Here is a 14,594-nt window from a genome sequence, read left to right on the forward strand (position 1 = left end):
TTCTTTGGCAGAGCCCTTGCTCTCAGTCAGGAGTCTCCTGCATCTTGGGAAGTAGAAATTCTGGAGGGAGAATTTCTGAACCATGGTAAAGCAGAGACTATAGTTCCTGACAGGGTTATACTTCCATGCCCTCTGGTTTGTAGGGTTATGTAATTAGTTCTGAAAGATAAGTTGGATGTGGAATTGATAGGTCATATCTGAGCCTGAATTGTCAGGACAAAATCAACAAATATGCTTTCCCTTCTGCATTGTGACCCAGAGTTCCCAATAGGTCATCAAAGTGAGACAAATATGTGAGCTTAAAGATTGACTTGACTTGACATGAGCAAATGAAACCTGGAACCAAGGCCCAGCCTGACTGCTTAGACCAGAAACAAGATTCACAGTCAGACTTCAGTGAGCTACGCCACCAGCAAGAAGTGACATGCAACACATTCAACAGGGCATAATGACTGGGAACATGGTCTTACCAAAAAGACTTTAATGAGGAAATCCAACAGAACTCACGGACAGATGCCTACTCATCTTCAGAGTTAAGATCAGACAAACTGCCTTAGCAGTCAAAGACCAACCTGAAGAGCTGACACATAACAGGACATCTTCACCCATCACAAAATTCCATTCAAATACCATCCTGCAAAGAATCAGGTATAGCACTAAGAAATCTGGGCACTCCTGAAAGAAGTTCACTCATCTGAAAGATACTACTGGGTCAAATAAAGAACAAATTCTGGGGGTCATTCTGTAATTTGGCATAGTTGGTAGACAAAAATCATGCTTAATACTGCCCCTCTAAAGTTTGCTGGCAATATTGAAAACTGGACTGATTTATTTTGTTTGTCTCTTTTGTCAATTTGAGCTGTGTACAGGTACTTAGAGACTCTGAAGCTGGAAAAGGAATGTAAGAAAATCACAAAAGAGCTCCCATGTGGCAATTTCATGGCAGACTCTGTCCAAGCTGTGTTATGTTGGAGGATTTCTTCCCATGTGCTACCATTGTACATTCCAGACAAGATTTGATTAAATAAAGGTACATGTCTACCAAGACAGTGCTCTGTGCACTCACACATGCATATATTTTATGTGGATTATATTACCTTTGGCCTGTGCACAGCCTTCAATATCCATAGTACATTTGCAGGGCCACTTGGTCAAAAAGTTTTAAAAATGAGAAAAAAAGTGGTGACTTTAAAATAGAACATCCCTTTGCCCTTATATGCTAAAAACTTTTAGAACAAATAAATAGAATTATGTGTTTTGCATTTAGAGACAAAAATGTCCCTGTAATTCATGCACCTTTACACAAATCTCATTTGCAAGCCCCTTTATTGTGATTTGAATAAATCTATTTTCTGAAACAGGTCAACTTCATCAGGATCCTCCTTGTGAATAGAAAAAAATATGTTTTATAAAAAATATCAGAAAAATTTTACTTTTATAAGATTTTTTTCTCAAAATTTTGATTTATAGGTCTGATTTAATTAAGACTTGACATATCTTTAGATATTATAATTTATTATTTTAATATTTTAAAAAGTATTTGAATTAAAAAACAGTAAATTTTGTATTATATATTACTTAGAAAATTGCAGAGTTGAAATAAAGTCTCATTTTGAAAAAAGCCATTTAGTATCTTTTTAAAAAATTTTTTACTTGTTAATGGGCCTTTATTTTATTATTATTTTATTTGTATGTGGTGCTGAGAATTGAACCCAATACCTTGCACATACCAGGCAAGTGATCTACTACCACTGTGCCACAGCCCAGCCCCCACTTAGTATGTTAAGGACAAATCTAAACATTTTCCCCAATATAGTAACTGTATGGAATTGAGAAATAAGTAGCTTAATGCTAAAAATAGTTTCTAAAATGCTCATCCATGAATTCATTAGGAAAAAAATAATTTTCCTGGACCACCAACAGATGGATGCAGTCTATGTTCTGAGGAAACAAATTCAATGGCTCAGCATGGGAAAGGCTGACAATTACAAAAAAACAGAACAATCTAATCAGTTCCTTTTGTTTCTGTTGACTTTATGTTGTATAAATAAATGATCTATATTCTAAATGCTAATTTTGATTGTGTTGCAATCAAAGCAGTTGAAAATGTTCACTCTCTCTGATAGAGTCTTGCAAGCAGGTTGACACTTCTAGATTTACAGCCCAGGATTTTAGCAACTGAGATATGAAAAGAGCAGTCCTGGTCTGGAAATGAGTTTGCAAGCATTTTGGGGGAGCAGAAAAGAAAAAAAATGTAATATGATTTCTCTAGTCAATTTCAACCAACCTCTGCCAAGAACATGGTTCTCTTCACCAAGCCTGCACCTACAGTTGAGGTTGGAAGGCAGCAGCCTCTGTAAATGCTATGAGCCAGCTTGATCCAAGGTGCCTAGAGCAACAATAATTGCAGAACAAGGGACTCCTTGCACAAGCAAAATGTGGAATGCAAGGCTCACGTTGTTTCTTTTGGATGCAGTTTTCTGGGTGTTTATTTTTGCTTTTCAACTTTCGCTTGGATAACTATGGAACACAAAATTTCTTAAGGAGATTTTTGGAGAAGAAAAATGAAGTTGAATACTATAGCATGTTCTTATCTTGAATGCAGAAATTTCAGCAATATGCTTTTGTATGGAAAATATTAACTATTTGAAATTCAGAAATATCAATTGAAAAACCAGTCAAATCCATTTTTTAGGTATTTAAATTTATATCTAATTTGGCATCGATTTTCTCAAGCAGTTATAGGTTTTACTGCTTAAAACCCATAAGTTTTGAAAAGTTTTATTTCAGATATCTTAACATGCTAACTTTTCAACAATTTGCCTCTTTGTACAAAAAAGTTAAGGTATATTCTAATATCAGGGCCAATTTTTTAATCTGTATATTGAAAACACAACTTCAGCAACATTAGACTTTAAATGGTGTCACAGAGCTGGGGCCTTTCAGGAAACTGAAGCAACATGAACCCCCCCCACACACACCCCAATTCAAACCCTGATTCTTGCAAAAGATTTCTGAGTAACAGGAATGAGTTTGTTAGAAGGAATGGGAAAGGGACACTCTCAAAGGATTGAGGAACGGTGTGCCTCTCTTGCACTCCAGTTTTATCAGGACCTCAGAGAAGTTTCCAGAGAGTCTTTTTTAGATCCACCTCTTGACTTGATTGATATGAAGATGACATCAGACTTTCAAGTCTCCACTGCCATGACAACAGTATTTCATTTGGCCCATGCCTAAATGGTTCTCATTGAATTTTTTTTTTTTTGGTAGTGGGGACACTCAAACACTAAGCCAAATCCCCAGCCCTATTTTGTATTTTATTTAGAGACAGGGTCTCACTGAGCTGCTAAGCATCTCACTGTCTTGCCCTTGCTGAGGCTGGTTTTGAACTCATAAATCTCCTGTCTCAGCCTCTTGAGTTGCTGGGATTACAGGCACACTAAGTTCTCATTTGATTCTTTCTTTTTTAAAGAGAGAGAGAGAGGTAGAGAGAGAGAGAATTTTAATTTTTTTTATTTTTTAGTTATCGGCAGGCACAACATCTTTGTTTGTATGTGGTGCTGAGGATCGAACCCAGGCCGCACGCATGCCAGGCGAACGCGCTTCCACTTGAGCCACATCCCCAGCCCCCTCATTTGATTCTTAACAATAAATTTTTACAGATTTTATGGTTAGGAGGATACCATCCTTATCTCCCCGAGTTTTGGGATTTGGTGTATGAAAAGGGTCACAAAAAGTCTCCCCTTTCAGGGTAACTTGGGCTTCTAACTTTGACATTTTTCCCAGGCTTGTATTTCTTCTGCAGATAATAAGTAGTTTGCTGAGGAATGTACATATCCTGTCCACTTAGGCCAGGCAGGGCTGCAGGTAAATTTCTTCTTGGAAAATAAAGCATATAGTTATCATTACACATTTTATAGAATTATTTCCCTCCTTGTTTTCCCATCATTCATATCTGTCTCCTAACAATGGGAACTCTAGAATAAAAGGAGAAGAGATTTCAAAAATAGACTCTAGGAATGTTTAATTCTTTCTTTAATTATAATACTAAGCCATTACTATCTCCACAATAACCAGTTCTTCTAGTAAATACACTGAAAAATGTAGTGGCAAGATCACAGGCCATGGTGCTCAGCTCCTTGGGCACTGCTTTACTCATTTTGGTCCTTGGACATACATAAACCTGCCCAGAATTCTCTATAAAGTCCTCTCAATAACTTTCAAAGAGCCCTTTCTTTGGTTTGTTGTAAATATTTTTCTAAGAAATATTTTATTGCTTTTCATAAATCAATTGAAAAAAAATAAATATATATGTAAATAAAATACATGACTAAAACCAAACATATAAAACAAAATATAAAATTTGGAAACATCTTTAATTGATTAATAAATATGTTCTGTGTATTGAACCAGAAAATTACTTTAAAAACAATAAAACACATTGAATTTTAAATTATTCTGGGTTTTGGGATGTTAGAAAAGGGTGGATTGTATGACACTGGAATTTAATGTGTTTTAACTAATGTAATTATTTAAGTGTATTAGCTAAATATTGCACTATTATTGGTGTAATAGAACAAGTAATTTACTTAGTGACACCCAAGTAGCATAAACGGATTAATATACCCCCCCAAAAAATCATAATAATCAGCCCTAGCTTCCTGCACATGGTAGAAGATGGTGATCCTTATGTTTAACAGTAACCTTGTCCTGGCCTTCTCACACATGAACTCCTGGTGTAAGGGGTCCTTTTGAAAGGAAAAACCCCCAAGTGATTTTTTCTTCCTCATTTCCTGTTCTTCCTCCTAATTTTCTCATGCTATGAACAGAAGTATAGAAATTACTCCCAGAGCCCCATTGGCAGCCCTCAGAAAGTTTGAAAAGCCTGAATGGTAAGGCATCTCTTAACTAGCACTGGGCTGGAAAAAGATGTGCAGTAAATCCCTATATAGTATTTTCACTGGCTGCATAGAAAATATGTAAATATCCTAAAGTGCATGGGAAATAGCAAGATATCATAAAATAAACTAAATAGTGCATTTTGATTACTTCTTGCCATTGTTTTTAATATGATTAGCTTAAGTATATATTCATATAATTTAATGTTAAAATAATGATTGTATTTTAACACTGGCTTGCAAAAGTCAAGAAAAGTTAATGGTTGGCTTGTTCTGGCTGCTGAAAATGGATACCAGTATGTGACTACTCAATGAAAAAATATTAGAAAAATTTCCTTTAAAATCAGGAGGAAGACCCAGTGGTTCTGGAGGCTGAGGCAGAAGTATCACAATTCAAACCCAGCCTCAGCAACTTCTCAAAGTCTTGAGCAACTTAATAAGAACTTGTTTCAAAATTAAAAAATAAAAATGTTTCAAAGTGAAAATCTAAAAGAACAAAAAGGCTTAGTGAGCCCATGTCTCAAATGGAAAAAGGCTGATAAAGGCTGTGGCTGTGCCTCAGTGGTTCAGCATCCCTGGATTCAAATCCAACCACCCCCACATATATCCTTGTGGAAAGTCAAGTCAGGCCAAAAGCCATACCAAGCATTTAAAATTAGAAGCCCCAAGTACCATTAAATACTATTTTTCCTACTTATTATTCATTTTCTGGTAAAACTAATTTCTCTGTCCCAGATTCCTAGAAGCCATCATCTTACAAAGAGAATGGAAGCTAAGATTGCTGTCCCTCAAAGTCCTGCTGTCCACAAAGGTAGAAATAAAATCATGACACTTCCCTGGCCTGCAGTCTGGGCATATGCATAATTCCTGGCTCCTTTTTCCTATAAATTGTTACATTTCTGTAGGGCAGCAAAGGTAGATCAGCTCTTTTCTCAGATTTGTCCAAACTATTTTCAACTATTTTTTCCTTTTTGTGTAATTTCTTCCTAATTGTGATTGGGTAAGCAACTGAATTCAGCTCACCTGGACCCTGGGTAACACTCTCAGTACCCAAGAGCAAATTTCACTGTAGTAGCACTTTTTATTTCCTGTAAGAACCTGTTCTATGCATTTACGGCTTGGATGCTTGGTATGGCTTTTGGCCTGACTTGACTTTCCACATGCCTTCTGTATTGAGCTTGACCACGTGTGGCTTTTTATATAAAAATAAGAGATGAGTAACTCTTAAACACTGTGAGGTGATTGTATAGATACTAATTGCCCTTATTTTTTAACAAATGATGCTATATTTTATTTATGAATTAGAATAAGGAGGATTTTTAGGAAGGTGTGGCTCACTTGGCTTTCTCTGCTGGGATTTTGGTGGCTCTGTGAAAAAGAAAAGAAGGAAGTGGAAAGGAAGGGAAGGATGCTAGGCTATTGATGAGGAGGGTATTGCAGGGCATCCAGGTGATCTCTCTCTCCCACTTGTGTTTCTAATCTGTTTCCAGATGTGGGAGACTGATCCATTCCCTCTGTCTCCCCAGATGACTGTGATATGCTTCAGGCCTGCACCTGTGGAGCACTCTTCTGGGGGATGAGGGCAGAGGGCAAAGCTTCAGTACAGAGAGGATCTGACAGTTCCCTTGCTGAAGCCAGTGGTTACAGGCCCTCGTTGTAGTTGTAGCTGGATGGCTGCATAGCTATTCCTATTTTTGTGTTTTTTGCCCTGAACTATATAATTCATAGCAGCAGAAAATTATTTCTCTTTTAATTCACAATTTATTGCACTTTAACCACAATGCTTAGTGTGTAGCAATTCCTCAATTATGGTATAGTTGTGTGTGTGTGTGTGTGTGTGTGTGTGTGTGTGTGTGTCTGTGAGAGAGAGAGAGAAGGGAGAGAGAGAGAGAGAGAGAGAGAGAGAGAGAGAGAGAGAGAGAGAGAGAGACTGCACACTTTCTGTTAATGGAAACTTCTTTCTTTTTCTTTTCTACTTTCTCATGTTACGTTTTGTAACTCCATAAATTTCTCTTGATCTTTTCTGCACATTTTGTGTTTGTGTTGATCACTAGGATATGTGGGTGCTCAGCCTCTGGGAAGTGAATGTGAGTCCAGATTCTTCTTTTCTGGTTCATTTCATTCTTAGAGTCCATTACCACAGGTCTTTATAATTTTTCCTAAATAAGCCAACTGTTTTAAATTCATTTCTTGTATCCAATAAAATAAAGAAGTGACATTTCTACATTTAAGAAAATAAGTAAAACTGGACAAGTAAGGAAATTTCTGTCACTGGAAGTTGGTGGCATTTTATTCATGTTTAAAATTTGTTATTCTCTAAACTGTGGGTCAGAGCTGAGGCTAGTACAAACCCATAGAGGAAGGAATTTTGCAGGTCTACACTTGGAATCTGCAGTTCTTCTGTTCAGAGGAAATGGCATTACAAAGGAACAGAAGTTCCTGAAGATTGTTCCAAGCAGAGAACACTATTTGGGAGGCCACGTTGACAGTGGCTCAGTGTACTGGGATTCTAGGGGCAAGACAAGGCTGGTGGTGTCCCTCTTGTGCTCCCAGTAGTTTTACAGAAACGAGGAATGGATGTGGGAATTCTGTGGGAAGTCTGTGAAAAGTCTCTGTTTCCAGTTCCTGTGGGAATTCTGAGGTGTCTGTGTGACGTCTCTGTGTGGGCCTCTCAAAATCTGTGTAAAATTTGTATGAGGTCTCTGTGTAAGGACCCTCCATTAAGTCAATGTGTCTGTGTAAGATGTCTCTGTACTATCTCTGGGTGGTCTCTGTGATAAATTTTTGCTGAGGAAATCTGTAGGAAATCTCTGTGGAGATTGTTTCCCAAGGTCTGGAACTCTGTGGGAGGTCTCTGTGAGAAATCAATGCATGAGGACCATGTGGCATTGAAAGATTGTTATGGGAGACTATGTTAGGTCTCTGAGGCCTCTCTTGATACAAATATCTGTCAGAGGTTCCTCTGGGAAGTCTGTCAAGGGTTCTGTGAGATCACTGCATGAGGACCATGTGGCAGAGAAGGGTTTTTGAGTGAGGACCATGAAGTTGGTGTTATTTCTGAGGGAGGGCCTTGTGTTTCCATAACTGCTATGTTGGAGGTTCTCTGATGGTCTCTGTGGCAATCTTTTTGTTGGATCTCTGAAGGGCGATCTGTGGGGCTCTGGATCTGGTATGATCAAGGCACAGGACCTGAATCAGGGGTGGCCTGTAGGTCTGTGCTCACCCTGAGAGGGACTGCCTGGCTTTACATGTGGAGTACTTTCAGGCATTAGAACAAGACCATGCCTGTGTCATCTGCCTTGATGGCACTTCATGGTATAGGACTCTGCATCAGGGAAAAACAGGGCAGAGTGCCCTGGAGTGGGGCTGCTGCCTTCCCCAGGTGGGTCATAGCATCAAACATTCTGCAGACACAGCTTCTCCTCTTCCTCCTGTGAGGCCTGCCTGCTTTCCCATGTGAACAGATCCTGGGAAGAATAAGCCTGTGCTGGAATCACAGTGGGGGCAGAAAAGACTCCTGCTTGCCCCCTGCCCAGCTTGCTCCCACATTTTGGACAAGTCACTGCCCTGCTATGACAAGTTCTAACTGAACCATCTCTTCTCCTCTAGTCTGTGGGCAAGTAAGTTCTGGAAGCCCAGAGAATTTGCTTTGCTTTGTGACCCCAGGCTCCCCTTTGGACTTTTTACTGAAGAATAAGAGTTAGAGCCATGTGTGTGCATAATGGTCACCAAACTGGGAGTCACAGCTAGAGTTCCCTAGTCCTGACTACTCAAATTGTCAACTCATTCCTTATATAATTGAAGAGGCAAAGCCATGCGGCCCCACTAAGTATAATGTCAGAAAATGAATCTGCCCTACCAAAGGGTTTGCTTCCTCTATTGCCTGTGTCATTGCTAAAGAGGCATCTCCAGATCTGTGGTCTGGGAGCCAGATCATGGTACACAGTGGTGAGGCCATGGTGAATCCATGATTTCTGGTACTGGGATAGCAGGAGCTTCCTATCCATCACACCATCTGTGGTATCCCCATGTTACTCTGCCTCTTTCTTTGGCTCCATTTTAATTCTCCACATCCCACTATACCCCCTATGCCTCACTGTCACATAGTTATTGAATACACATTTGTGCCATCTGGGGGTTGGGGGACAGAGGTGGTGAGCTGCGTGTGACATAGCCCTCAACAGCCAACTTGATGTGCCCACCAAACAATTTCCATTCTGGTCACTGCCCTAGAGAGTGAGGAAGGTAGGAGCAGAATCAGGTGACATGGCCATGGCATGCAGCCTGAGCTAGAAGGAGCTGGCAAGGCCGATCTCCATGTTAGCCTCCAAAGGCGAGGGGTTCCAAGGGCAGGTGTCCTCTGTTCCCCAAGACATCCATCAGGCAGGACTCTAAGCATCTCTGAATTCAGATCCAGGAAACTGTATCATTCCCCAAATTTTCTGGTCCCATTTGTAGCATGGGAAGCTATTAAGTCTCATGGTAACACTGCACACCAATCCCTACAGCCTCACAAATTTCAGAATAAAGGGAAAGGCTGACTCAAACATTAGGGTGGGGTTCTCATGAAGTTGCCCCTCTTGACCAGTCCCAAAATGTGTTCTGTTATTTTTGTAATGATCATGTCATAAATTATTAAGGTATAATGAGATTTGGGTACTCATTGCCACTGTCACCTCCCTGCATGTCCAGTCTTTTCTAGAATCTACTGACCTGCTTCCCTATGACCCAGCACAACACAGACAGAAGCCTCTCTGATTAAAAAGCAATATTATTAAGTCATTGTCACCACATTAGGAAGAAGCCATTCTCAAACAAAGGTCTTACATGGGGACAGTTTTTCTGAATATGATCAATATATGAAATATTTCTTCCCAGCAGGACAGGAGTCAGAAGCATGTTGATGTTGATGAGTCAACAAACGTCTCTGAAGAGCGCAGTGCACTGGACAGTGGACATTGTGTTCCAACATACCTGCCACCCTGGTCCTCTGTGTGTAGAGGCTGGGCAGAGGTACAGACTCTTTGAGCAGCAAGGCCTGCTTGTTGTCCTTGTTTCTGATCCATCTGTTCAGAGGATGGCTGTGGCCACTAGCGCTGGCCTGATGACCAGGAGACGTAGCTCCTATCACTCTCCTTTGCTCCAGAATAATGGAACTCCTAGAATAATGGGATTGTCTACCCATAGAGGCCTGGTATTCCTCTTTAACTTTGTTTGTCTTTAAGGCAGAATGTTCATAATGAAACCTCATTTTCTGCTCTATGATCCACCCAAAAGTTGAAAAGAGTGCCTGGGTTTCTGATGCCTTGTTGTCTGTAAGCAGTCGTCCAGTGACTGACCCTTGGCTTTGGTTAGAAGTTGAGGGGGTCATAATTTTGGGTAGGGAGTTTGCCTGCCCTTTAGTATTACTGCAAAAAATATTCTGCAGAAAGTTCTTTATTCTGTCCCTGAAGTTCCTCTTTGAAGGAGCCTGGGAGGACTTGTCACTCACAGTGTCTCCTATCTCCCTGACTGGGGTAGAAGGACCCATTTCTCCTGCACATAAGGGCCTCCCTCCTGCAAGCCTTTCTTCCTGTGCTTTTGACCTGAGTTTCACATTGTTCTTATTCTTGGAAGTTGCTCTAAACTTATTTCTCCTGCTCTTCCAAGGATCCTGGAGCTCAGTAATCTTGGGCTCCTGCAGTTCCTCACTGCTCTCTTCACTGGTTAAGAGTCCATACAGATCCTGAGAAATTGATGCACTGCTACTGGTCATGCTTAAGGAGCTGGACCATCTCTCCTCTGAAGTTAGGATATTTGCAGCCCAGAGCGCCTCGGGGCCACAGTCCTCATGAAACATGTCAGTGGCATAGTCTTGCAGGATGATGTAAGTAGTCCGTTCTTGAGGCTGCTTCTCTGGTTTAGTCTGTGCCTTTAGGCATGAGTATCCTTGGCCCTGGGAAATAGAACTTATGAAAGAGGATGGTGTTTTACTGATCCACTGAGATTTTAAATTCTTCAGATGAATATCAACATTTAGGAAGTTTGATGTCTTTCTGATTTTCTTGGTGATTCCGCAGTCAGAAGACTCCTCTTCATCATCCTCTATCTTTCTGACTTCACCTTTTAAAAATTGGGGCCCTACCTGAAGTGATGACACTCTGTGGCATGAGACTTGTGAGCTCAAACTACTCTCCAGGGACTCATTTCTGTCCATTTCAAGGCCTAGACTTGGTTTTAGGCTGTTTCTTCCAGATCTCAGGATAGCATCATTGTGCCAGGTTCTGCCCATGAGAATATAAGTGTGGGGCTGAGAGGGCAAGCTGCCCTTGTGTACAGTTGAAGGAGCATCTGGGAGCCCATAGTTGTCACTGGATGTAGTTCTGCTCAGGGACTCAAAAGATGGGCCAGAGAAAGGACTCTTCTGGGTGGGAACTGAAGTTTGTGCTATCTCCTTCAATTCTGTACCTTTCTGAATGGGTTTTCCCAGGACCCTGGCATCATGGGCAATGGAGTCAACCCTGGAGTCACAGGGAACTGAAGAGGAAAGGGAAGGCTGTGGAAGTAGTGAAGCCTCAGAGTTTCTCATCTTCAAAATATTTATGTGCTTAAGGACCTTGAGGGGTAGGTCCCACCTGTGCTTCGCTCTTAGACTTGTAACCTGTGCCTCTAATGCCTGCTGAGTGCCAGCATCAAGGAGGGAGATCTCCTGGGAGGTGTTTCTGAAGGCTTCCCCCCCTTTTAAGGATGTTTTATCCCCAGTTTTTTTGTGGGTTTTTGAATTTCCAGGTGGGCCAGAGACATGATATATGCCAAGCCTGGAATGCCAAACACCCACAGGAATCATGTCCTCCTGAATTATCTCTGGTCTTTTTGAACTAGTCTTCTGTATAGCAGGGCTTCTGTTGTTTAGAAACACAGGGTTCCAGGAAGACTCACAATTTTCTTTTGTCTGACTTCTCCTTGAGATGTTGTCCCAGGACTCCTTCAGATTTAGAAATGGGTTCCTATTGGGTGGTAGTCCATACTGGTGTAGCATAAACCTCTTTTGAGATGGTCCCAGTTTCTCCTTAATCTCAAGGCTGAGGAAATTCCCTGGGGGCTTGTTGATGGACTTGTGGTCACAGGAGGCCCTGTTCTCAGAGATGAGATTGCTAAAGATGTTCTGAGACTTTTGGACCAAATAAGGTAAAGCCTCTCTACTTTGTACTTGTTTTCTTAAAATGTGGTATTCTAGGTGTTGAAGAGAAGAAGAGGAAAGCAACTGGGTCCCCTCTTGGTTTGTGGGGCATGGAAATCCAGAGGCAGTATTCAATTGAAAATGGCATGGCATGCTTGGGAGAGACAATGTGAGATTTTCCTGGTGGTGGATCTGAGCCAGTGATGGGGACTGCAGCCAGGATAAGGATGGAATCACAGGCTGGAGTTGAACAAGAGGGTGGAGCAACTGAGAGGAAAAGAGTGGTCCAGGTGTAGTCTGCACCTTCACTGGAATGTAATTAGGCACTTCATTGAATGCAATCGAGGAAAAGTCTGCTGAGGGCCCAGATATTCTGACAGTAGCCACCAGGGACTCGCTGTGCAGAATGGGGAGGTCCCAAAAGAACTGGCTGCATTTCTTCTGTAAATGATCTCTCAGTAACCTAGTGTAAAAGAGCTTCTGAGAATCAGAAAGCTTCTCTGACTTGCCTTTTGTGTTCCAGATGGTAGTATTCTGCTCCCTGCCCAGTGACTTTACTTTGCTTCCCTGAGAATTCAGAGAGTAGACTGTTTCATTTTTTGTCTTCAAATTACAAATTTTCCTTTCTGCTCTCTTGCTGATCAGTATCTCCAATAGTTTCTTAGCATTGGAATTAATGAAAGAGGTCCCTTCAGTCTCTACCTGAGAGTGTGGGTGTTTTCCCCAGAGTGAGTCCTCTGGTGGGTGAGAAGCATGATCTCTCTTGGATTCACTGTGTGGGGAGTGGGAGAGGTCACAGACTCTGGCAGCCATCTTCCACCAGGAGAGGGATGAGATGGGACAGGTGGAGAGAATATGGCCTGAAATTGCTGGGAGAGGAGATGGCAGTGGGACAGGAGATGGCAATGGGACAGGAGAAGATGATGGGCCAGGAGAAGGCGATGAGACAGGAGATAGCAGTGGGACAGGAGAAGGCAACCAATATTTTTTGGGTGGAGAGGAGCTCTGTGGGTTGGTTCCCAGTGAAAGTGTCATTGAGTCACACTGAGAAGAATTCAGGCTGGGGCTTGGCAGAGATGCACAATGGGCCATGTGATCAGGAGAATGAGATTGGGGAGAGGAAATTCTGTGTGGCTGAGGTGAAAGTTGTTCTAGAGGAATCATAGACTCTCTTGATTTAGAGGCACTCAGGGATGAGTGAGACTCAAGAGTATCTGAGGAAGTCATTAGGTCTGGTGAGGAAGTAGAGGCCAGAAGCAGAGGGCACTTTCTCAAAGAAATCAGGGAAGCCAAAGGGAAGAAGGCAGTGGCCAAAGTATCCTCCACAGGCAGTGTATGTGATTGTTGGACTCCAGCTGACTTATCTGGGTCATCTCCTTTTATGAGCTGATGAAAGCTGCTGTCATCCTGGAGATTATGTAGGTGGCTGCAAGAGATAGAGGCACAGGCTTCAGCCAGGAGCAGATGGGCACAGGAGGTAGGGCAGGAGGTGCAGGGGTAAATACCTGTGATCCATGGCTCCTCATTGCCCCACTCACTAATATTACAAAGCCCTTGCTGTCCCATAACTCCAGAGCTTTAGACATATACTGCCCCACCTGAGGCTCCTTCCTCCCCTATGAGAGCTTTGTGTTGCTGGATGATGTCATAGGCAGCAGTAGGAAGGACTCAGGATGAAGTGGAAAGTTACTCACTTTCGTAGAAATGAAAGCAGATCTTCAAGCTCTTCCTCTTTCTTCCAGAAATCACTATAATCTGAAAAAAAAGACCTGGTTATTGTGGAGAAGTGAGGATGAGTGGAATATCCACATGAGGCTGATAAAGAGGGTAGACTCTGGTTGCAAAACACCACTGTTCAAGTCTACATGACAAGTGACATGGATAGCAAAGAACATAGAGGAGCAGCATTTTGTCATTTACTTCCATCTCCACTAGCCTCCGTTGTACTAATAACCACAGTATTGGGAGAAAGATTGGACAATTTCAAAGAGGAAACTTTCTTAGGGAATTGAAAGCTTGTCTACACTTTGACCAGGAAGTCCCACCTCCTTATCCAGATGAAGCAGGGGAATAAAAGGAAGTCATTGTCAATAATAAATGACTATTCCAATCAGGAAGATGGGGGCTAGTAAAAAGTACCGGAAATCTAATGATCTTTCCCCCTCATCCTCCCATGTTTCCTTCCCCCTTATCCTCCAACCTGTTGCTAGGTTAACTGCTCCAGGAATTGTTCCTCCCTGCAGGGAGTTGTAGGAGTTGTTAATTGATGCCTCCTGTGCTGTTCCCTTCCTGCCTGGATCATTTCATCATTGGGCCCATATTTGGGTCACATATGCAGGATGGGAGGGGAGAGGCAAGATAAGGGAAAAAGGAAGTTATGAGAACAGAGGAATTCTAACATGTACAAAAGGGACAAGACACCCCTACTTTTTTGAATACCCAGCCCTGGGGCCCCTTTTCTGTGGAGAAGTCTGTCTCTATTCTATCCTTTAAGTAAAACTTGCTTCCTATGTTTGCCTCTGCATTTCTTGAGTGTT

The 14,594-nt window shown here is 41.8% G+C and overlaps 1 protein-coding gene across 1 annotated transcript; it reads right to left on the reverse strand.

The window, feature by feature from the left end:
- Nucleotides 1-9,750: 9,750 nt before the first annotated feature.
- On the reverse strand, nt 9,751-12,870 carry LOC144369665 (spermatogenesis-associated protein 31A6-like). The gene has a single exon (XM_078029822.1). It carries the CDS (start codon nt 12,868-12,870, stop codon nt 9,751-9,753), a length of 3,120 nt encoding a protein of 1,039 aa, XP_077885948.1.
- Between the last annotated feature and the right edge of the window lie 1,724 nt (nt 12,871-14,594).

Source organism: Ictidomys tridecemlineatus, chromosome 13 (genome assembly GCF_052094955.1).
Source record: "Ictidomys tridecemlineatus isolate mIctTri1 chromosome 13, mIctTri1.hap1, whole genome shotgun sequence".
In the NCBI taxonomy this organism is placed as follows: Eukaryota; Metazoa; Chordata; class Mammalia; order Rodentia; family Sciuridae; genus Ictidomys; species Ictidomys tridecemlineatus.